The sequence below is a fragment of the Stylophora pistillata genome, chromosome 13 (assembly GCF_964205215.1).
Source record: "Stylophora pistillata chromosome 13, jaStyPist1.2, whole genome shotgun sequence".
Taxonomy (NCBI): domain Eukaryota; kingdom Metazoa; phylum Cnidaria; class Anthozoa; order Scleractinia; family Pocilloporidae; genus Stylophora; species Stylophora pistillata.
Genome location: NC_142531.1, coordinates 4,749,563 through 4,772,949, shown reverse-complemented (window position 1 = coordinate 4,772,949; position 23,387 = coordinate 4,749,563). Strand labels below are relative to the sequence as shown.

The 23,387-nt window shown below is 36.0% G+C and overlaps 4 protein-coding genes across 4 annotated transcripts; 2 read left to right on the top strand and 2 right to left on the bottom strand.

Annotated features, from left to right (window-relative positions):
* Positions 1-74: 74 nt before the first annotated feature.
* On the bottom strand, positions 75-2,983 carry LOC111322644 (mitochondrial import inner membrane translocase subunit Tim22-like). Its single transcript, XM_022925777.2, has 4 exons — positions 2,740-2,983; positions 1,882-2,075; positions 1,035-1,107; positions 75-727 (listed from the first exon to the last, which is right to left on the bottom strand). The coding sequence occupies exons 1-4, from the start codon at positions 2,960-2,962 to the stop codon at positions 651-653; spliced, it is 567 nt and encodes a 188-aa protein (XP_022781512.2). The 5' UTR covers positions 2,963-2,983; the 3' UTR covers positions 75-650.
* A 12-nt stretch (positions 2,984-2,995) lies between these two features.
* Positions 2,996-7,377, top strand: LOC111322643 (derlin-2). Its single transcript, XM_088742740.1, has 7 exons — positions 2,996-3,150; positions 3,283-3,348; positions 3,623-3,701; positions 4,506-4,594; positions 4,787-4,982; positions 5,796-5,886; positions 6,486-7,377. The coding sequence occupies exons 1-7, from the start codon at positions 3,058-3,060 to the stop codon at positions 6,634-6,636; spliced, it is 765 nt and encodes a 254-aa protein (XP_088598866.1). The 5' UTR covers positions 2,996-3,057; the 3' UTR covers positions 6,637-7,377.
* A 2,362-nt stretch (positions 7,378-9,739) lies between these two features.
* LOC111322688 (vacuolar protein sorting-associated protein 29) lies at positions 9,740-14,491 on the bottom strand. The gene is given in 7 exon segments (XM_022925831.2): positions 9,740-10,301; positions 11,242-11,369; positions 11,917-12,024; positions 12,729-12,845; positions 13,694-13,768; positions 14,425-14,448; positions 14,450-14,491. Coding segments are annotated over 7 exon segments (615 nt in total). The 3' UTR covers positions 9,740-10,180.
* Positions 14,492-14,563: 72 nt separating this feature from the next.
* Positions 14,564-23,067, top strand: LOC111322667 (sin3 histone deacetylase corepressor complex component SDS3). The gene is made up of 15 exons (XM_022925804.2): positions 14,564-14,865; positions 15,779-15,980; positions 16,640-16,706; positions 16,884-16,939; positions 17,281-17,352; positions 17,513-17,532; positions 18,062-18,121; positions 18,610-18,706; positions 19,148-19,240; positions 19,774-19,856; positions 20,158-20,221; positions 20,985-21,063; positions 21,305-21,358; positions 21,521-21,551; positions 22,174-23,067. The coding sequence occupies exons 1-15, from the start codon at positions 14,752-14,754 to the stop codon at positions 22,318-22,320; spliced, it is 1,239 nt and encodes a 412-aa protein (XP_022781539.1). The 5' UTR covers positions 14,564-14,751; the 3' UTR covers positions 22,321-23,067.
* The last annotated feature ends 320 nt before the right edge of the window (positions 23,068-23,387 follow it).

Sequence of the window (23,387 nt, the reverse complement as noted above, 5' to 3'; positions counted from 1 at the left end):
CCAATGTGTTCATGAATGAAACTAGTAAATGGAAAGATTAAAGGGAATGACAAAAAGTATATCTTGTTCCTCTCTTATATACAAATTATCCAACTTTATTTTGCTTTTCACAAAAAAAGCTAAAGGGATTCTTTTAATTTCAAATATTCTTTCAAAGCATGTCTGTTTGAGAATTTATCATTTTTAGAGATCTCTATCAGAATAAGTGGAAACAAGTTGGGAATTAACTGAGGCTTCCCAGCTTTGTTTACTGAGACTGTTACTAAAAAAAGGAGTGATCCTGTAAACCAGCTGTTGTGCAAGCCACACATATTTTCATCATCATTTCTGTTTTCTTTCTGTAGTCACACATGGTCATCAGTTCTGTTATTGGTGGTGAGGTCCTGATATCTCTATGAACAAAACTAACAGAGACTTCTGTGAACGAGAAAGGCCCATAATGAGAAATCTCCAATAACATAAAGATTGATGGTTCCAGTCCACAGTCAATTATGTACCTTTATCAAAAGCATTTTAAAAGAAGCTACAGCACACTTTCTGTATAGCTCATCACAAAATCCTCTCCAATGATCATAGATGAAAAGTCTGAAGGAAATCAGAAATCTCAACAGCAATTCTGCTTTGTTCTTTCCATTCCTTATAAGTCTCTGTTATCTAAGATAGTAATCAATAGCTGTGGAAAATGCTGCAAATCCAAGGGCACCCATCACAGCTGCTTTACCACCAGCTACACATACACACACAAGAAAAAAAAACATTAGTAAAACAAACCATCATGAGTTATGTTGAAATCTAAAAACATTGATTACAAATTAAAATGGACATTACAGGCCCTCTGATGCAAGCTCGTCACTTATTAAAACTGTTACTGTTTGGTTACAGAAAAACATTGAAAACTACTCAATGTTCAACTTGCTTGTGTATTTTCTAAATCTCTTTGGCCAGGGTTGGAGGGAAGATGTACTCTATGTACTAGTCTAATATTCCTAAGCTTTAAATATCCTAATGAAATAAATCATTACAATACAACTTGCCTCTGAGCCCAATGAGACCTCCTGTGATACCACCCGACAGAGTGCCATTTTTCCAATCACTCTTTCCACGAAACTGTAAAATTTTTGTCAAAGAGAAAGCTAGCATAGCAAAGACTGCATGTTATTGACATGGCTGTGTTTTATATAGGATCATGAAAGTTTTTGAACCATCCTGACAAATTTTCCTTTACTTTCAAAATGTATTTACTCATTCTCTCTCAATATCTGATTGTTAATTCTCCCCTCTAACTGCTACACATTTCCTTGTAAGTTAGTTACAAGAATTTGGTGTTAGATCTAGAGAACAACTTTAACCTGATAAATTTGAGTATTCTCATTATCTGTTTGCTGTGTATATATATATATATATATATATATATATATGGATATTATTGGGAGAAGTCACATGTTAATCAATTTTGGGTGTTACAGGATTAATGGATTTAGAAAAAAAAAAGGAGTGGTGGGATGGGGGAATGACCTTTTGAAAGGCAGCTCATTTTACAGTAAGGGAATTGGCGCTATTCTTCGGCAATTGTAGAAGGCCACCACAGGATTTGTTATTATTCTCTTTAAACCATAATATTATCCACAGGCTTTTGTTAAAAACACAAGTTCCATACACAGGGGTTTCGTTAAGGGCCAGGCACTGGGCAAATTGACCGGTTGTGAGGACAGTTTTGCCCACCTGATTTGACGGTCTGGAGGAAAGTTTATCTTATAAAGAAGTTCAGTTCAAAGAGTTTTGCCCACCTGTGAAAACCAGTTGCCCTCCTGCAGACAACATTAATTAATGACACCCCTGATACAACACTCAAGTATAGTAGAAATTATTCAGCACACTCACAGATTCAACTAGGCATTCTGTTCCAGAAAACATCAGACCGACTACACCAAAATTTTTGCCATATGACACTGCACGCGACTTCATGTCCCGTAAAATGGCTTTGGCTGACTGATCAGGGACCCCAGTCATAGGGTTTGGCATGGAAGAATCCATTCCAGCAGTGAACAAACCAAAGACAGCACCAAGTCCATAACCTGCATGAAGAATGTATACATTTGAGTAGAGAAATTCAAGTTGTTAAGAACTTGGCTTAGTGAGGACCTCAAATGGACAGAGGTAAAATGAGGTCACATCATTAAGTTATTAAGTGCTAGCCACTCTCAGGAAGATCACGAATGTGACATCACAAGAGACTAAGAAGTCTCTTGTTCAAAGCCTCGTGCTATCCAAACTTAACTTTAATGACTCTGTCACTTTAGGGAAAGACTTGGTCGAAGGGGTCTAAAAAGACAAATTTGCAAGGACTGTGGAAAAAGGGGGTGGAATGTGACCCAAACTCAAACATCTCCAAGTCTGTGTGATGTATGCAGAAGTTAAAATTTTTTATTCCCCAAAGAAAGAAGACAATTATCTATGAGGGTGGTACAGACTGATTAAATTGCTTATAGTACTGCTTAACCCTTTGAATCCCAAGATCTGATGGTTAATTCTCCCCTCTAACTGCTACACATTTTCTTGTAAATAAGTTACGAGAATTTGGTGTCAGATCAATGCAACAGCTTCTACCTGATAAGCTTGAATATTTTCATCTCTGTTTGCTGGATAATGTATGGGTAATAAATGGGAGAAGTTACATGTTAATCACCTCTGGGAGTTAAAGGATTAAATGCATTTTCAAACAGCAAGACATCTTCCTACCTACAACTCCGGCTAAAACCGACTTGAAAGCACAATTTTCCATGCCTCTTTCCACCATAAGTTCCTGTGGAGTTCTAATTACATTTGGGAGTTCAACTGACGGAACAAAGGGAGGCCTTTGCTTTCTTGCCTCTTCAATAGCTGGAATGATCGAACTCAATGGCAACTGCCCGGTGTTTGGCAATAAACTTTCTTGCTTATCTTTCGCCGATGAATCCGCCATGTTGAATCGTGATGACTTGGTCCCAGTATTTCGCAACTCATAATGACTGGAGAAGTCTGGAATCACTGACGTGTCTTTGAGGAAGTCCTGACAAGATGGCGTACCAAACTTTTCAACAAGAATACATGCAGATGCCCGTGGTTACACGGACTTATACAACTGCTTGTGTTGTAACAACACTTGCAGTGGTAAGGATAAACATGTAGATAAAGTTTCGGTCGCTTTTCTTTACATGCAAGGAAGAGAATGGTGAAATTTCTCGCTGTGCAGGGGAATGATTTTCATAACCTTTCCTATATATTGCTTTTGTTTGTTCATAGCAACTTGAGCTGATCACTCCGTTCCAGCTTTATTTTAATCCTGAACTCATATTTCAAAGATTTCAGGTGGGTCTTTTTTCACGTTTCTTTCGTGTAATTACAACGTAAATGTGAGACACGTTTTAATTTCCAAAAAAAAGTTGTATTTTTTAGTTGAAAGATGATATTTTTTCAGTGAAAATAATGTGCATATTTGTGTTATTTTGAGCTTGATAAGGTGACGTGTACTCCTCTTTAATTTTGATTTAAAATATAAAATAGAGAAAAATTAAGATTGTAATGAAATTAATATTGATGTGAAAAATAAAATTGTGTTTTATTTTCTCTGCTTTAATTTCAGTTTTGGAGACTGGTAACTAATTTTATGTTTTTTGGAACGATTGGATTTAATTTCCTCTTCAACATGATTTTCACATATCCTTTTCTTTTATTCTTTTAAGTTTGTTAAGTTACTGCTGAAATGGTTTGAGTTGAATACTTATGCATTGATACTTGAACAAATATTTCCAGTGGTGTAGGGTGGTCTGTACTCTTATCAAAATATTGGGCAAGAGTACCATATAACCCCATAAATTAATTATGCATTCAGAATAGTAGACTTTGTTTTAAAAGTTTTGTCGTGAAAGACAAAGAAGTGGAATGCATAATTAATGTATGGGGTTATATGGTACTCTTTCCTCATGCCAAATATTAAAAGTGAAATAAAATGACTCTTTCAGTGTGTGACATGTTACAAGATACAAAGAAGCAAGAAGTGTTGTTTGTACTTTTATCAACAAAGGCAACTTGGCCGATCAGATTGTAAAATTACCTTGAATTGGGGTAAAAATGGCTATTAACCCTTTACACCATAATGCCATTAAGCATATTCTCCATGCTTCTCCTTATACAACTTTTCAACTCACTAGCCAAGTGGCTAATGACATCTTAGATGTTTCAACAATTTCAGTTAGTTTACTAGCCAAACTGGCAAGTGGAAATTGAAAACCACTGGCCAAAACTGAATTTCTACTATTCTGTGGCTGGTTGGCTACTGTTAGCGTTGAGCCCTGATATTAGAGATGAGGAGAATCTCAATCATGTACCTCTCCACTTGATGATCATTTCCTACATTTTCATGACCTTAATCTTTCAAGATCCTACTTGCTCTTATGGGTTCCAAGTTTAAAAGTGTTTTGCCATGATTATGATAAATGAAAATTCCTTGACACTTGAAAGATATCGCTACTGTAGAATGCTAGAGGAAGGGTCATTCCGTGGGCGAACTGCAGATTTTGTTTTCATGTTCATGTTTGGTGGAGCTATAATGACTGTATCCTTTATGAATATAACATCAAACCTGTAGAACTTTTCTCGGAAAAGAGCATATGAATTATTGACTGCGTTAATGTGAGAAATAAGCATATTTGACCGAATAATAAAACGTCATTATATGTTTGTAACAGGGTGTTCTATTCCAGACATTTTGCTTTCATTTGATATTTCCTTGACACCTTGTCATTAGGTGATTGCTTTGTTTGTAAACTTAGTTTTTCTAGGTCAGGCTTTTACCATAATGTTAGTGTACATCTGGAGCAGGAGAAATCCTTTTATACGAATGAACTTCTTTGGTCTTCTTACCTTCAAGGCACCCTACTTACCTTGGGTGCTGTTTGGTTTCTCCCTCATGTTGGGAAATTCTGTCATGGTTGACCTTATTGGTAATTTCACTTAGATTTTCCTTATCTTTCCTTCTTGGAATTTTGATATTCTGTGCCAGTAACATTTCAAGTATGTTTTTAGGGAGCATGTATTTTATTTCTGCATATAAACCCACACACATTACCTACAATTCCTCCATTCGCTCTGACGAAGGGCTAACGCTCGAAATGTCAGCTTCTTATTAATTCTTCATGGTGGCCAATTTACAATTTCAACTTTTTACCAAATTACCTTGTTACCCCCACCAATGCAGCACCACAGTTTCTTTAGAATCTTACCCCCTTTATTTATAAGAAATAGCTTGTCAAACTGATCACTGTGAAAATCACAGTTGTTTTGTGATATTTCCATGTCTTTGAAAATTCCATGAGAAATTCAAAATATAAAATTTACAAAATAATTGACTTGTCTTCATGTATGATTGACGCATAGTTTTCTGTTAATGAATCAGTTGTTTCAACCAGTTCCAGTTAATATTAACGTAAAGTTAACCGGGACAGTTAGAAAGCAGATGAATTGATTTAATTTATAATTTTTTGTCAAAAATTGGTTTTCTTTAATTTTCCACATTACTCTTTGTTTGATGTCTATGCAGTAGAAGGACCCTAGTGAGTTAGAAATACTAAATGCATTATTGCTGTTTTCATATTTGGAAATACCTGAAGGCTGCTACTCAATTTTAACCTGATTTTGGAAGCATATTGCTGGCTTCCCTCTCTTCATTCGAGTAAGAGTCCTAAATACTCATTGTTCAGCTGATATTTTCTGGATCAATCATTTTTTTAGCTGACAAGTTTCTCTTACTTTTGCAGGTATTGCTGTGGGTCATGTGTATTATTTCTTGGAAGATGTGTTTCCAGAGCAACCAGGGGGGTTCAGGATACTCAGAACTCCAGGAATCCTGTATGAAATATATTTAGAAACACCCTATACTGCATGATTTTGATTAAATACATACTCTCATATTTTTTATTTATATTTTCACAATTCAGTCCATTTATTGTCTTGTAGCATTCACTGAGTGATGATAAAGTTCTCCTTTTTTCTAATGATGACCATTTAAGTCATTTCAATTGATCTTCATACGACATATCATATGCAGTTGCACCAAGCGCAAATCTGGAAGCTCATCTTTGGACTTTTTCTTGAGTAGCAATGTCTTTCTTTAGATGTGGTGACCATACTGGGGAACTGTATTCAAGGATTGGCCTTACAAGACTTTTGTACAATTTAGAGAATAAGTCTGGGTTTTTTGGTCCAACAGTCCGTCTAACAAAGCCAAGAACACTGTTAGCTTTGTTTGCACATTTGGTGGCTTGCCTTTAAAATATCCCAGGAGAAAAATATGTCTAGGAATGTAAATAGGATTAAATGTATATCAAACAAAGTTTTTTCCTGGAATGAGAGCTGGATTGGGGTTTTGAATCCCCTTAAAGGACTGAGATTTTTGTTCTCCCACACTTCTCACTAACATCAGTTCTTCATTTCTGAATTGTTTGTAGGAAAGCCATCTTTGATGCACCCCCTGAGGATCCAAACTACCAACCCCTACCAGAGGAAGACAGGCCTGGTGGATTCAACTGGGGTGAGGGACAGCAAGTGGGTGCCGCTGCTGCTGCTGCTGATGCCGCTGCTGCTGAGCAAGAGGATTGACCATGGCAATGGAAAAAGGACAGCTTTCCTCATCATTTCATCAGTGAACAATTTAAATGTGTCATGTTTGCACATGAGTAATAAATTCTTTCTGCTCAAGACTCATTAAATGTCTGTACTCCTGATGTCTATCAAATTTGTGGGATGTTAAAGAACCCACACACTCCTCGAAAAGAGTAGGGCACATAGTGCCCGGTGTTGTGGTCTATCTTTGTGCAGTGTCTATCCAGGGTGAATTGGGGGGGGAGGGGTGGTGCCTCGCATGGACCTTGTGTTCCGTTTGCACGAACCCTTCGGGGTCTAGTCACACCCAGTAAAGTCATTAAAACAAAACAAACAAAACAAAAATCAACTTGGTGACACATGATCTCCTGGTAGATTGAGAATTGTTTACTGTGTCTATAGGTCAGAAGTAACAGATATGTATGAAAGCAATGTATAGGTTAAAAATAATCCAACTAAGATTAATTAAAAGTGATTTAGAAATTTCTTTATAGAAAAATGTTTAACTGGTCATTATTGTTATTATTTAAGGCTTACTTTCTGTGCATTTAACTTAGAATAGTTCCTTTCTCCAGGATGAGTAAGGCAGTAAAAAAACTTAGTCCTCATCTTGTATGGTAGACTTACATTTGATTGAAGTAAAGGTATTGAATCCTCTAAACTGTTTGATGTGGTAATAATATTACCTTACCTTTATATTTGTACAATACAAATCAATAAATGTTATTATTAATATTATTTATCTCACATATCGATATCGATAATAATGGTATACTAATTATTTTTGCTGGTTTTGCTCATGCCAGATTCTTAAATTTAGTAAGTTTTGCATTAGAAATGCACCTGTGAGCCACAATATTGAACAGAGACCTAAACATTCATTTACAAGTCAAATTTCACACAAAAAACCTCATAAAAAGGCACTGAGTATCATTTTCATGGAAATACACATTTTTTCTTTAGTTCCTTTAGTTTAAGGTTACTACAAATGAGCAGGTCAAATTCTCTGCATGTGCTAGGGAAGGTCTTTCAGCTAACGTAAATGTGGTTTCTCTTTTTTTTATTCATCATACATTTTAGTCATACATTTTGCTTTGGGTTCAATAAATGGCATGAGTATTATCAATTAAATGTTTCTTAATTTAGTTATCATCAGAGATCTTACCATACTTTCTGTTGGTTCTACATTTGAGGAAGGAGTGGCTTGTCTTCTTACTACAAACAGAAATATTACTTGGAAAAGGATTTTTCAAGTATCAATGTTACATTACATTACATTTACATTTTTACATTTATACAGCGCAGACTTCTATGTGGATATATTCAGTCACGTTAACAGTATTGTAAGGTTGAGATCGGACATCAGCATTTTTATCAAGAACCTCTGGCAGCCACTTCAGTCCATGTAGTGATCTCACCTTCCTACCCATCCACCCCGGGGAGGACATCCACTACACAGTAATCTCGTGCATGGGAAATTTTACATCTCCTACCCCTAACCCAGCAGGAGATGGGACCTATGGCTTTACATCTTATCCGAGAAGACAAAGCAATGAGAGTGAAGCATCTTGCTTAAGGACACAACGTCATGGCCCAGCCAGGACTTGAACCCCAGGCCAACTGACCCAAAGTCCCGTACACTGACCTCTGGACTACTCACGCCTCACTAGAAAAAGGGTAGGGAGATAGAGGGAATGCCAGTCATTAAGAAATTTGATTCAATAACCCTTCAATGAATTGCATTGTCAGCATTTCCTTGTTTCAAATTTTGTAAAATTTGAATGTGATGATCAGTACATTTCTCAAACTGATTAAGACATTAAACAAATCCATTAGTTAGTAAAAGTTCAATTGAGTTAGACCCAACTTCTCTTACACTGTAAGTAGTTTAAGAGGAAATGTATTGCACATGGAGAGGAGATTTAAGAATGAGTCAATCTTGGGAGTAGGGGAGGTTCATAACAAGTGTATGCAAATTTGCTTGAAAATCTCCCCACCTTTTCACTTAGAGGAAACGCTCAATAAGACACATCTGGCTTGATAAGGAGAATTTCACAAACTTCTGGTTAACCCCTTAAAACCCTTGGCTAAAATCAGTATGCATAATTATTTTCCATACTGTTCCATACACAATTCCTAGAATGCTGACTAGGAGAATTTCAAGTCAAGTTTTATTGTGCATATACACTTAGCTTCTGTGAGAACAATCTCACCAGCTAGCTTGCAGCTATAACACAGAGAATAAAAGTAAAAAGAACTAAATTGACAGAGATAATACCATCTACAGTAACTAGGATGATGTAAAATTAAAATTAAGATTTAAACTATTTACATAACACTAGATATAACATTTTATAAACTGAAGAAAGCTAAAACTAATTGAAGATACAGGGTATGATGACTCTATCAAACCTGACAAGTCAAGTTTTCAACTAGTGTTTTTAAAACCTTGAAAGAATGAATAGTTCCATATGAGTCAGGTATTAAGTTCCATAGTTTTTGCACTATGAATCTCCACAATTTTTAACTGTAAGTTGTAGTGTTAGCCCTTGGCAGCTTTAAACGCTGTTTCCTCTAAGGTCGTAATGGCTGTTTCTATGTCTGATCAGTTCTTTTATATTTTTTGGTGCAATTGATCACTGTTTACAGCTTTGAAAACTGTGCAGACTATTTTTGCAAGGCATTGATTAAAAAGTGATGGTAAGCCTATTTTATCCAGTAGTTCACAGTAGGGTGTTTACAAACACAAACAAGGGTGTCTTTAAGTTCGTGATCATTTCCTTTATTGTTGTAACCTGAACGTTTGATTAAGGGGTGATGTAATGGAAATTAGATGTTAATCCCTCTTAAAAGGTTAAATGGGAGAATCATTCAGACTAAAAGAATGTTGCAACTGGCTGAGGTGGTAGTTCACACATTGATACCATCCCATCATCCATGAGACCTTTTCTTCTCTTTTTTTTTTTTGGGGGGGGGGGGGGGGAAGGGTAACCCTAGTTATTTCATCCTTTCACTTCAAACCTACAGTATACCTATTCTGAAAAAATTGTATGGCTATAACCTGTCAATTAAAAGAATCAAAGAATGTAAAAGAGATGCATTTATAAGTCACAAACATTTATTTAAAAGATTTACAAAATGTCTACAACAGTACACGTAATCAAGTTGGATCTTGCTGACACAATAGGAGTGTAGAGGGAAGTGCAGTTCAGTGTGATTATACACTGCCACTTTAAACCTCTTTTTCACATAAAGAAAAAGTCATATGCATACATCAAACTGAAAATATAAACTGAGATAATGTCACTTTATTACAGTTCAGTAAAAAGCAACTCATTTGTGAGTAATCATAGCTACCATGTCTCCTCTTGAATTTTTTCTATAATTCCTTTTTTTACATTTTTGACAAACACAGGTCAAACATTTTCAAGTTTTCTTTGTCTAGATGTCTTTTTATACTCGCAGTGACACCTAATATATAATATCGGCCAATGGATTATAAAAGAAAAACCTGACTACAAATGATGATGAAATTTTTTGATTATACTGGTTTCTTGTACTCAATCCGCTCCACCTTTACATCATCCTTGATAAGCTGGTACACATATGTTACAATGGTACCTCCTTGAATGTCCATTAATACAAATGATGGTACAGTGTCACTGCAATAGAGAAAAAAAGATAACTTTGACCCAAAATCACCATAGGTAGTTATCACTGTACTCATTAAGTACAGAACAAGTGTTATTTTTTGTGTGTGTTGGGAGCACAAGGTGAGTGCAGGGAAAGCTCAAAGGGTGATAGGTGCTCAGAAAATGCTTTTTAAAATATTTTTTAATAACAAAAAATCTTTTCCATTTCATTTAATTTTCATAGTTTTACCTTTAAGTTAGTTCTTCATTTTTTCATTAATTCTTTGGTAAAGAGGGGCTCCAAGTTTAACATTGCACAAAATTGCCATTTGGTGACTTGCCATTAATTAAATTTTATTCTCCAGAAAAAATAATATTAATAAAAGAAACAGACACAGATTTTTGTGCCACAGGTCACAATCTTTTCTTTAAATGTTTATAAAACTACTGTTATAGTATTTTATTTTATTTTATTAGCTTTGCCAACCAGCAGGGACACTGCAACAGCTTGCGCCAATTACGGCAGGCCCAGTAAACCCACCCATCCCACCCCAGGGGAGGACATCCATCACACAGTAATCTCGTGCATGGGAAATTAATGTCTCCTACCCCCAACCCTGCAGAAGACGGGACCTCCATTTATTCGTCCCTATCCGAGAAGACTATAATATCTAACCATTTCTTGATGTTATAGAAAGGTAGCAAATTCTTCTCAGTTACTTTACAACCCTGAGTGTTGGTCCGGCTGGGGATCGAATCCTCGACCTCCTGCACAACAGTCCAGCGCTCTATCCATTGAGCTAACTGGGAGGCAGTTAGTGTTACTTGATAGTATTACTATCAAGTACAGATCACCAAATCAACAAATGCTGCAAAACACTTGTTCTTGCTATGGTAATTAAAAAAAATGATCATAGCTTGGAGCAATTCGATAGAAGTTACCAGGTTTATAGTTCACTAATATTTCTACCTTTGTAGGGGATGATATGCTCCAGTGGCTGAACCAGGATTGATATAAAACCTTCCCTCATGCTCATATGCAGCAAACTTATGCGAGTGCCCATAAATAAGTATGTCAACATCAAGCTGCCGCTGAAGCTGTTCAAGACAAAAACAAAATTTTTATCATGACAACGCTCTGTAAAACTTCAATAGTATAAAATTAACATTCTACCATTTAATAACTAGGAGACAGAGCTGAATAATGAAATGCTACGTCAGCGGGTTGCCGTCAACAATGCAGGCTCAAGTGCCCTAGGTCTAAAATTTGGCGAAATTAGCGGAAAACAGTAAGGGCTGACTTTTAAAACCGAGGAACTCTGTTTTCATCAAAGGCATTTTCCTATTTCCAGAGGTTTTAAAGAGAAAATTAATTTTTGAAACTTTTCAGGGGCTGTACCAAGTTTTTGGAGGTTGTTCTGTAAAAGAAAAGCGGCAAGGAAAATGACACCTCAAAGCAACAGAATAGGAAATCATTCATGCGAACAACTCAAAATCATCCTAAATATCCGTGTTTCCGCTGCAAAATCTAGCGCATGCGTGCACGCTATTCAGCTCTGTCTAACCAGGATAGATACAGCAGCTGTGAGGGAGAATTACGGATAAGATCTAAGATAAAGATAGAGATCAGTGATAAATCACTCACCATTGCGAGAGACTCAGGGTCCCCCCATGGAACAACCTGATGACCATGACAGACTCCTATCCTAAACTGTCCCACATTCACTACCTTCTGCTCAGGATAAGATAAATTCTGAAAAGAAAAATGTGTTATTGCTAAAATATAGATATTATAAAATCTGAAACAGCACTTAAAATATCAACGTCACAACATTTCTAAATGAAACATCACTTAGGCTGGTAAATTTTATCAAAGAATTCTGATCAGTAATCTGTGAATCCTATGATCTCAAATTCCTACTCAACTTTCTAATGTTGTTTTTCTGATGATATTTACCTGTTTTTTTCACCCCTTTATTCAATCCTTTGACTCCAAAGATCTCCTTAGTAATTTTCTTTTAAACTACTATTTGCCATACAATTCTTATCATGTCAGTTAAAAGAATTTGGTATTGGATCAACTGATAATCCCTTGGTTCTTTATTCTCATCACTTGTCTGCTTGATATTAATTTAATATTTTAAAGAGAAATTATGTCTTGATCACTCATGGGGATTGAGGGGTAAAGCCATACAATTGCCAGTGATTAGGTGGGAGATCTGCACTCATTAATAACTGAATTTTATGCTGTCTCAGCCAGCTATTTCCAACCATTAATTTTTCATCACACCAGAATTTATAAAAGATTGTGACAAAGAAACAGAGTACTGGTGAAACTCAATTTTATGTAACCTTTTACAAGCTGTGAAAAGTGAAGAGATTAAATTCAAGTTTGTTGTTAAATTTTGCACATGAACACAATGCCAGAGCAAATAAGAAAGTTGGTTTTAAAACTACCTCATCAAAATCCCCTCTGACAACGTGGACATCACTAGCCAGTGTTTTGAGATAGTCATATGAATCTTTTGCACAGAGATTTCCAGTGCATAAGATGTGTTGTATTTTTCCCGGCACCTGAGAAATAAAAAGGCAAAGCAAGTCAAAATAATATAACCCTTTAATTCTTTTCACCTCCACTGTGCTGAAACTATGTACAAACATTGGAAGGGGAAAGTATTTTCTTAATCCTTTACACCTTCACATACCCTGCGAGCAGAGCCTTTTCTTCTTTTTAACCCTCCAAGGGAAAAGGCTCTGCCGACATCCTGTTGTTGCTTTGAAATGCCGAAAGCCCAAAACTCCGGGCTACTCAAGCCAGTTTTGCCTCCAGTCAAATTGGTTTTGGTGCATACACCTCTGTTTTTTATGTAAACAGATGACCAAACCTGCGCCCACAAATGCAAGGGGGCGTGGAAAAGGATCAGTTTCTAGGCAACTGCTGCGCATGTTCAAACGAGCAACAAAAGAAAGTCGGCACAGCCTTTTTCCCTTTTCGATTCGAGGACAGGTTAAAAAAGGCCCTGCTCACACGGTTACCTTCACATCAACATACATATTCTCTGAACTGTTCTCTATAAATTTCCTCTGGATCTGAGAAGGTGAAAATTTGTTGAAAGGTCAAAAGCTTCATTGGCTGGCAATCATTTCCTTTATTCTCGGAACCTTCCTGTTTGATTCCAGGAAATTAAATGCAAGTCACTCTTAGGGTGTAAAGTTTAATCAATTCTGCTTGTAAGGAAAGATTCCCAGAAAATGCTAAGCATCCTGTAATAAGCTTGTTTAGGTCAAGCAGTGACCCGATATCTATATTGAATTTCACACATTGTTTGTGCTTCAAATGAGACATTTTTGTTTTCAGAGACCAACTGACTAAATGAAAGAAAGCAAGGAAGTCAGAATTTATCCTGACATGATTAACTCACCAACAACTTTTTAAACTTTGCTGGTAAACTGTGTTGCCTATGAGGAATATGAAGGTCCCCAAGCACAAGAACAAGCTGCAAGTTTGAAGTTTGAAAAGAGTTAGAAGTGAAGTAAAGTAAATATAGTAACATTTTAACTACCAATTAGCTTTCTAATAAAAGTAGCTGCTGTACTTTCCCTTGCAAAATCAAATTATTCCTCTTTTGCGTGAGATGTCATAACACTTTTGTGAACGACGATCTCAATTAGGTTTTACGAAAGCATAGTGTAGTTATTATGATAATGTCATCCATATCTGCTACACTGTGAAGTTAAAACCAAAATTGTGAGGAATCGAGCAATGCGGTATTTCGACCTCATGATCTCGCCATCTACTCCCCTATCCCTCGGGTATTAAGTGCACCGCGGATATTATGACACTAGTACTGTCTTTTAAACCCCTCCATACCAAGAGCTGAAATATTTTCGGCCAGCCTTTAAGATAATGCCATATTGTGTGCGAAAAAGAAACAAATTTGCATCATAAAACTGAAAATCTGGGCAGACTTGATATGACATATAAGCGAGATTTGCATGTTGCTGTAGTCGAAACTAAAAGCTCCATAAAAGATCAACTAGCCACAAGATGCCATCGTGTGATTTAGATCAAGGATAAACGCTTTCTAATTCAGTATAAAAAGAGGCACGTGGAACATAATTAGGCCGAAATTCTTCATTACTAACAACTTACCATCCTGACTCCCGAGAGTGTCGCGTATGGAAGTACCAACCTTCAAATTGGCGTGGTCACTCGGCATAAGGAAGAAACCGGAAGTAAATCGAAAACAAGGAGCCAATCAACGGCTTTCCTCTAAAAATAGTTGCAGGAAATGTAACCAACAATTTTCACTCGCGGACTGATCTGAACTGAATCTTCACCTAAGGTTTTCTACCCTTTTACGCTATTAGTCTCTGTCTCCCAGTGGATTCTCCCGAGTATATCGACTCGACTAAATTTTTCCCTTGGCCTGGATAAAGGAAACGAAGAGTCTTTCTGGCTTTGCTCTCAGACAGCGAGATGCCCAAGTTGAAAGGAGTCGAAGGCACAAAATCCCACAAGAAAATGCGTAGAAAAAGGTCAACTGCGAATACTGTCAAAGGAAAAAGCAAACTTGGAGGCAAGGGAAAAAAGGTGACTTACAATTACAGTTTTCACCCAAGTTTTAATCTGCGTTAACCGAACGACCAGCCTGTTTTTCTAATTTTTGAGGATCTTTGCGTGGGACGAAATAGTTAATGTTGTCTTATTCCTTCCCTTCTTTATCAAGCCGGTGTAGTGCGCGATGAAAGTAAGGCGCTTCTGTCATATTTACCTATGGTTCGAATTTCATTGAAATTTTCAAATCTTGTAAATAGTGCAATATTACTTATCTTTGGTTAAGACACATCAGTCGAAGTAATTTGCTCGGAAGTGTTGCTACTCGCGTCGATCTTTTATGCATGTAGATAGGAGGGTCTTAAGACCAAAATGTGCAGGCAGTTTCTCGGTAATATCCCTTTAAAGTAAAAGAAAATTTTTTTATCGATCAAAAATTTTGTTGCATCAGGCATAGGATCGATTTTTATTTGACATTTTACGTCAAGGTATTCAGGAGTCTTGTGGGTTTGCCCAGCGCAGAGTTAATACTTATCTTGTCGATTTTGTACATCGACCACTCTCAAGACTTTTCTGCTGGCTTCTAAACTTACAACTTTGAGCTGATTTCAAGAACGGGAACAAAATGTTAACCGAAGATGTCTAATATTTGGAGCACATTTGTTCAGGAGTAATTTTTTGCGAGCGATTTTCGTTTCCTGGTGTTCAAAAATCAGCTGTGACTCATCCTCTGAGCTGCGCGCGTATATGCTTTTGCGTCGGAGGAGGACGCAAGATCGAACTCGAAGGAAATTTCTGGCGGGTACCCGCTCCTCGGGAAATTATTAAAAAAACTGTATAAAACAGTTTTTAGGGGACAATTCAAAAGATCTCTGGAATTTTTCATCAGTAACACCTAGACAGAGTTAAGTGTATCGAGTTTAAAAAAATTGTTTTTCTTTTGTTGCAGTCTGGAAGAAGCGTGAGCCCTCGGAGCGATTCATCAGAGGACAGCGTATTTGGTAATCAAGCCTGCGCACCACGGACTTCGGGAAGGATAAAAAAAATGGCGGCAGTGTTCAATCGAGAGGCGAGCTTTGATGACAACCGTTCTGATGTCTACGATGATGAAGAAGATAGGGGGTTTTTCCATATGAATGAATCAGATGAAGGTATAATTTCTCTATTGATGTTGCAACAATTTGTAAAGACTGGTTGGAAAATGGGTAGTTTGTTTTTCTTGTGGAACTCAGCAGTGCATGGACGATGTTTACATGTAAAGTTGCAAAGTATGTAGCGTTTCATGTTTCATGCATCATACTTAAGAGACTCTTGATTTACATAGCCCGATAGTGGATGAATGTGGAGTTTTAGTGAGCATAGCTTTTTATTGTACGCAGAGCTAGCAAAGGTGTCTGCATGAAATTTTGGAGACTTGTGTATGCGAGTTTCAGGTATATTTTTTTCAGATAAGCTTCTTAACCCAAAAACACTTGAACTTTACCCTTTTAAGAAAGACGTTCTATCTTTATGCTTTGACAGTATGAGAGATTGATTCCTACAGCAATGGTTAGAGAAAAAATTGTTCAATTAGATATTTGGTTTATGGGCTTTGATTAATCAGGATATTTGTGATCTTTGATAAGACTCTGGTAATATTTTTTTAGTGCTTGAAAATGTGAAAATATTTATCCAGCTATCAATCCCTGATATACTGTATGCTAAAGAGAATATAGATTAAAATTTGAAAGTATGAAGCTGAGAAATCCATGTGGCATGCTGTACCCATGCAACAAAGTATGATTAAAAATTTCATCTAATTGAACTTTAGATACAGAAGATGCAAGTGAAACTGATATGGCAAAGCTTGAAGAGGAGTTTACAGAAATGAAAGAACAGTAAGTGTTCCTTGCTAGAGGATAAAAAGTTAGAGAAATTGCCTTTGGACAAGTTGTCTTATCCACTGTAGATTAAGCTGACATGTGATTGAGACAAACAGTTTTTTTTTTGTTTTTTTTTTTTCACAAAATATGCTTGGTAAAGTAAATTTATTTATATGTTTGTTAATATTTCAGAATGTATCAAGAAAAGTTACAGGATTTCAAACAACAGCTACAGAATTTGAACAGTGGTATGAAGACAAGCACTGCTTTTAAATTTGCTTTTGAACTAAAAAGTAAAATGAATTTTACTGTTATATGTAGTTGACTCAATCCTTCACTCCTTAACATAGTATCCATATTCTTCATACTACTCTCAGTATATTTCCTTTTGTGCTGACCAGGAGAATTTGCATGACAATCAAAGCTTTTTTGGTTTCCTTGATTCTCTTAATGAATTATTCTGCTGTTCTACTGTAAGGAGAAATTAGATGCTCTATCAATTTTAGGGGTTGAAGGGTTAATTGACCACAAGTTTGTATTTGTGGTAGTGAAAACTTTTCTGTGAAATAGAGATTTCCATTCTTTGTAGGTAAACATTCTGACTACACTAAAAGGCTGAATAAACTTGATTTGGTAAGAACAGAGAGACTTCTCATTGCAGGTAAAGTATTAAAAACATTTCTTTTAATTTTCAACTGTTTACTGGTAATTAATAGTAATGTTATTATACATGTGCATTACAGTACAAGTTTGGATTACATTTCATTTCAAAAATTAATGTTTTTGGTTGATTCTTTTCTTATTTTCTCTTCAATTTGCAGAAATCTGTAGGAAGTATGAGGTATGGACTGGATGTTAGGGTTATCAACCGAATGTGGCACCCAGTGATAAATTTCTTTTTATTTCAGAATTAAAAGCTTTTCTCTTCATTTCGTCTTCATTTGCCACCATGCAAATTATGTTTTAAACTTTAAACTGCTTGCTTTAATTAATATTCTGTATAGTTATTTAGTTTTATATCCAATTCACAAATGACATACCTTGTCTGTCCAATTTTTTTAAAAATATAGAGAAAGTAAAAGTTATTTGTGAGCACTGTCTGATTTCACAATTATAACTGATTGTGGTCACAATATTACTTTAGGTCCCTTTTTCCTTTGCTATAGTTGTAAAAAAATGAAGCCAAGCTATAATTGATTGTAATAGTGATATTCTTGCATTTTTGCAAAATTTTGATTGTCGAAGCTAAGAAAGTATCATTCATCACCATTTTTTTTTTTTTTTTTTTGTAGTAGGCGTGTTTTAAAGTGCGTTGAAAGTTAATTTTAGTGAGGTTTTTGTTTTCAATATGGTGATATTCCTGCATTCAGATTGAGCTTGTGGAGAAGGAATACATCCGTGAACAGAAAGCAGCACAAGAGGAGTATGAAGTAAGGGCTGCCTGTCAGTTATGGGGATGTTCTGTCCTATTTTTGTGTGTGATTATAATTATTTTAATTATATTTATCTGTTTATTTTTTTGTTTTTTAACAATTATCTTTTGTACAACACTACAATCTTTCACCACAGGAACACTACACCATTCATACAGCTTAGTTAAACTACTCTGCAGAAAAATGTGCCTTCTAGGAAATAAAGTATGATTTGTACAACTTAATACATAATTTGTACATATTTGTACATATACAACAAGTTATCAGGTAATCCAAATGATGAAGATCACTGGCTTTGGTATGTTGGTTTGATCTAATCCCAAACAGGCCTAACCTAGTTGAAGAGAAATGTTGAGGTTATTGAAATGAAAATATACTTAGCAAGACTACATGGTTCCATTTAAGGTTGTAGCTGTTGTGGTTATTAAGAGATAAGTAATTATTATTTTTTTTTTGTTATGTGTTTTTCTTCCTTGTTAAATTAGCAAAAGAAAGTTGAACTCAAAGAGACACTCCTAAATGAACTTCAAGAGAAGAAAAAGGTGATAGAGACAGAGAGGTCATCCATGGAGCTCACAGGAGGTTAGTTAACTTAAGGTGTTTTTTTCAAAACAAATCATTGCAGAAGATTTCATTATTCAAAGCATTTAACCACTGAGAAAATATTTTTTTTTTTGGTGTGTAGAAGTGTAGCAACAGAAGGAAGCATTGCATCGAATAAAGTAACCTAAAAAGTTACAGCTCATGAGTTTTCATTTTTACAGGTTTCCCTGTTACAAGTTTTTCATAAAGGAGCTAGTTTTGCTGTCAAGCTCTCTGGTTTTGTAGCATCCTATATTAAAAAAAAAAAAAAAAACAGATAAGTTTGTTAAAACAGTTGCTAGCCACCAATAAAAGCTGGCTTATGGTGATTTCCACCAGCATTAAATTACTTTTTACCAATAATTTCTTTTCTCTGATTTCAACATTGCATTGTTGTATGGGGGGAACATTGCATGACTGACAAGTCTTATATTTTGATAGATTCAGTGGAAGTGAAACCTGCTGTCACACGAAAACTGAGAAGAAGACCAAATGACCCATTACCTGCACCTGAAAAAAGAAGAAAGACTTCTCATATCCTTATGAATTCATTGCCCCACAGTTCAGTTATTGAAGATTTTGTTTTTTTGTTATCAGGTGCAAAAAATCATGTCAGCATTTGATAAGTGCTTCAGTAGGACATGAACAAACAGTGAGAGACAAGGAATCACTTTGCCAGGGTGTGTGCAGGCATTTCAGATCAGAAAATTCTAGGGTGGTCAAGGAGAATTCCCTAGTCTTAACCTCCCAACCCATTGGAATGATTAGCATCTTATTTCTCCCTACAATCTCACCCCTAAATCAAACATCAAGGCCACGAGAATAAAGGAAATGGCTGCCAAGTAAAAAAACTCTTCATTGTTGAACAAATCCTCCTTGTGGGTGCCCAAGGAAAATTCTAGTGAATAGGAGAATGTACATCTTTAGTGACGTTAGGGTGTAAAAGGGTTCATGGCTTGAGCTATTTTTTATTCTGACTGGGAACATGTACATGTCATAATGAAAGCCCTATTTATCTGTGTTTCATGTAAGTTCTATGTTGTTACGTTGATCTTAACCAACCCCACCCCAGATAAATTACATGCTGGATGAAGAAGATATCATGGATGACTTGAAAGCTCTGAACAAGTTGGTCTCTCTTCCAGGAGAGGTGATGAAGTGTTTTTGAGTGTGATAACACAATTGATGCATGCACCTTTTTGCTATGCTTCCAAATGGTGTTTTTACAGGCTTTGTGGTTACATGTCTCCAAAACTCTGTAATTCTCTTAGTTTAGCTTTGAATCTTTACCAACAGTGAACAACTCTTTCATAGTTTGTTAAAATAAAGAGGAAAAGTCCTGATCTTGTAGTGAATGAGCTGTTGTGTTATAAAAACCAATCAATCTTGGATGTGGATAAAAATTGAAAATGGCATTTACAAACATTCATAATCTCTAAAATGTATTCTAGGTAACATCCTCACAAGGCCAGTCACAGAATAAAACAGGATCAAGCCGCCTTAAGATATCTTCAGGTATCTCTATGAAAGAATTACTCACATGTAGTACTTGTCTTTTTCCAAAGATTGCATCAGTTTCCTTCTTTAGTATCCCAATGTGTGAACAGGTGTAAAGTTTTACGTGACGAATGGCTGGTCCACTTCACCATTCATTTGATGTGGTCGTACCAGAAAGTGAGGTCGTACATGTAGCATGAGCTGAAAACACAGCTTACTTACCACAGACAAATTATTATTTAAGAATAAGACAAAATTCTCTCCATCAGATAGATAGATAGATAGATAGTTTATTTAAATATACCTAGCAGCCTTGCGGCTGAATTGCGTATATTACAATAATGTAATTAAATAAATATATTATATAACGTATACAAGAATATTCAAAATTATAACAATTAAAAAATCTATGAGCTAAAACCTATCTATATTTAAAAGCTATATTCACATTATCTACATAGGTTTCTAGGAAACGGTCGTTAAATTAACTGTTGTTGTTATATTTAATGGTGGAGGCCATCATGAAGGTGTTTTTAAAACGGTTTGTCCTCCACCGGGGGATTTCGAAACGCCTGTTACGTCTTAAATTGTGCTTTGGATGGTTGGCACAAGGCAACAATTCACGAAGCCCGTGATTATCTTTTCCGATAATGTTGCTAAAGAGATTGCGGCAAATGTCTTCCATCAGACCAAACTCCTTACTAGGCTCATATGAAAGCTCCTAGAGTGAGCTCAGTTTAGGTAAAATATTCTCAGTAATTTTGTTCTAAAATATCTTTAGGAAATGGTTCTCATTCAGAAATCTCATACCCAGTTGAGGTCCGCTCTGAGGATGGAAGGCTCCTTTATGACAAAAAATGGTAACTATATAGCTCTTGAACTTAATGTGCATGTTATTGTTACAGCTCAATAGACAGCTAAATGAACTACTCTGGAATTATTTTAATTGGAAAAGACTTATAACCTCCAAAGAGGATTAAAATGTACTTTGAGCACCATGCTCTAAAACATGTGTAGATAGTGCAGCTGATTGCTTGTTGTAGTTTTTTTTTTCAGTTTTAGTACTCTTCTGTAAAGAAGTATTATCTCTATTGTTATTAGGTTCAACAAAGGGTGCAGCGTTGTTGTAGAAACAAGAGAAAATGGAAGATATAGGTGAGATTTCATACACTTGTTGACCACAGCATCCACATAATTAATTGTTGCTGTTGTTTCTTTTTTTTAATACAAATTTATGGCAATCAGATTGCTATTACTTTCCAAAAAGCCATCTTTTTTCATTTTAGTAATTGAAACATTTTCTTTTTTTTTTTTCAGTGGATCCCTTCATTCTATTGGCCAGTCAGAGGTAAGATGAACTACATTTTTTGGACATCAATCAAATATGAAAGCTCTAACTTCACTGGTTAATTAATATGCAAAGCTAGAGGGGAAAACATCACATTCCAAACCTTTTTTTTTGGATGGTGATTTTTAACTCATACCTTATAGTGATGCCATGGATATAAATCCTATGTAAAAATATAAGGTTTCATTGAAATAACAGCACTGCCTGCATACCTCAGTAATCCTGATAATCGAGTCTCTCATTCTACCATGAATTTATCATACATTATTACACTACTCGGGCAGTCAGAGGGCCAATAACTAAAATCAACCAATCAAAATGCTCCATTGCCGGTCCAATATTCTCTAAGTATTGGACCGGGCACTGTCCTGAATGGTCCCGAATGATACCGCACTTGTGTCCCTTTGAACTTCAGTCGTATAATAAATCTCTTATTAACCAAGCTTGCTCAGGATCGTACTGGAAGAATATCGGCCCTCTGTCTTTTTTGTACGGACCTCGCTGCGCTCAGTCCGTACTGTCAAGACCTCGCGCCGATATTCTCCAAGTACGGCCCTCGCGCTTGGCTAATAAGATGTATATATTATCTATTGAAGTACTATATTTTCTCTTGTGGTTATAGATATGGATTAAGAAAACAGACAACACCAAAGTGCGAATTTACATTTCCTCACTGATGAAAGGGAAATTTCATCTCAAGAAGAAAAATGCCAGCAGCAGTAATAATAGTACGAGTTCCGGCCCTTCAACGAATCATTCCAATACGTAACACTCATTCTAAGGAATCTCAGGGTCCTTTTTATTGACAATTACTATTAATAATTTTTGTCAGCAGTTCATAACCCTTAAATGGTATTGTTTACTTTGATAATAAAGTGACATCAGAGAAACTTTTCATGTGTATAAAACAACACCATTGGTGAAAGATTAAGCAACAACCACCAAAAAAAAATCAGGAAAATTTTCATTGAGTTTGTTTTGCAAGGGTTTTTAAAACAAATTTGTTTGGAGTAAGTGATCTTGCCTCAGAAATCCAATTTCTTTGGTGGAAATTCACAGTCAAAATGAGTCTTAATAGATTACTTCTTTGCAAATTATACATGGTAACAGAGGTGCTGTTTGTGAGTGTCACAAATATTTATTTGTAAACCTTATCAATGTAGATGAAGAAAGGAAAGCGTCTCCGTTGGAATCAGCAGATTATTACACTGTAACTCCAATCCATCCTTGGCTTCAGTAAATTTTATTAACTGGTGTAAATCTTTGCAAGTTCACTACCAAGTTGTCTATCATTTTGTTAGATGTAGTACCCTGTAAGCTTAGGAAACATTGCGTACCACACATAAACAGAAGGAAGTGGTTCTTCTGTCAGTTTAATTTAAATACTTTTCCTCCTTTGTAATTTTCTCTCATTCCCCAATACTCAAGGTCAGCATGCATATCTTTACTTAGCCAAAGAAATTCATTATTGTAAATAGCAATATTCAACCATGTATTAAAAACTTTGAAACAATCATTGGTACAGTGAGCTGTGTGACTTTTAACTTTTCATTGTTCAATGAACATGCACATGTTGAAGATTATTCTGTTTACTGCTGTTCTGTGCTGACCCAAATTCCCTGCAGACATGGCTCACCCTCACAGAAGTGACTGAAAAGCCTAAAATGACACCAGGTAGAGTTGTGAAGACAATCCAGATTGGAACAAACTGTAACCAGCCACCACACCATATGTTACCCCTAATACCAGGGGTAACATACTGAATTCCATACATTGTGCACAAGTTAAGGTCAGTAAAAGGGCCAGGGCTAAGATGTCAGAAAGCTTTAAGGTGCT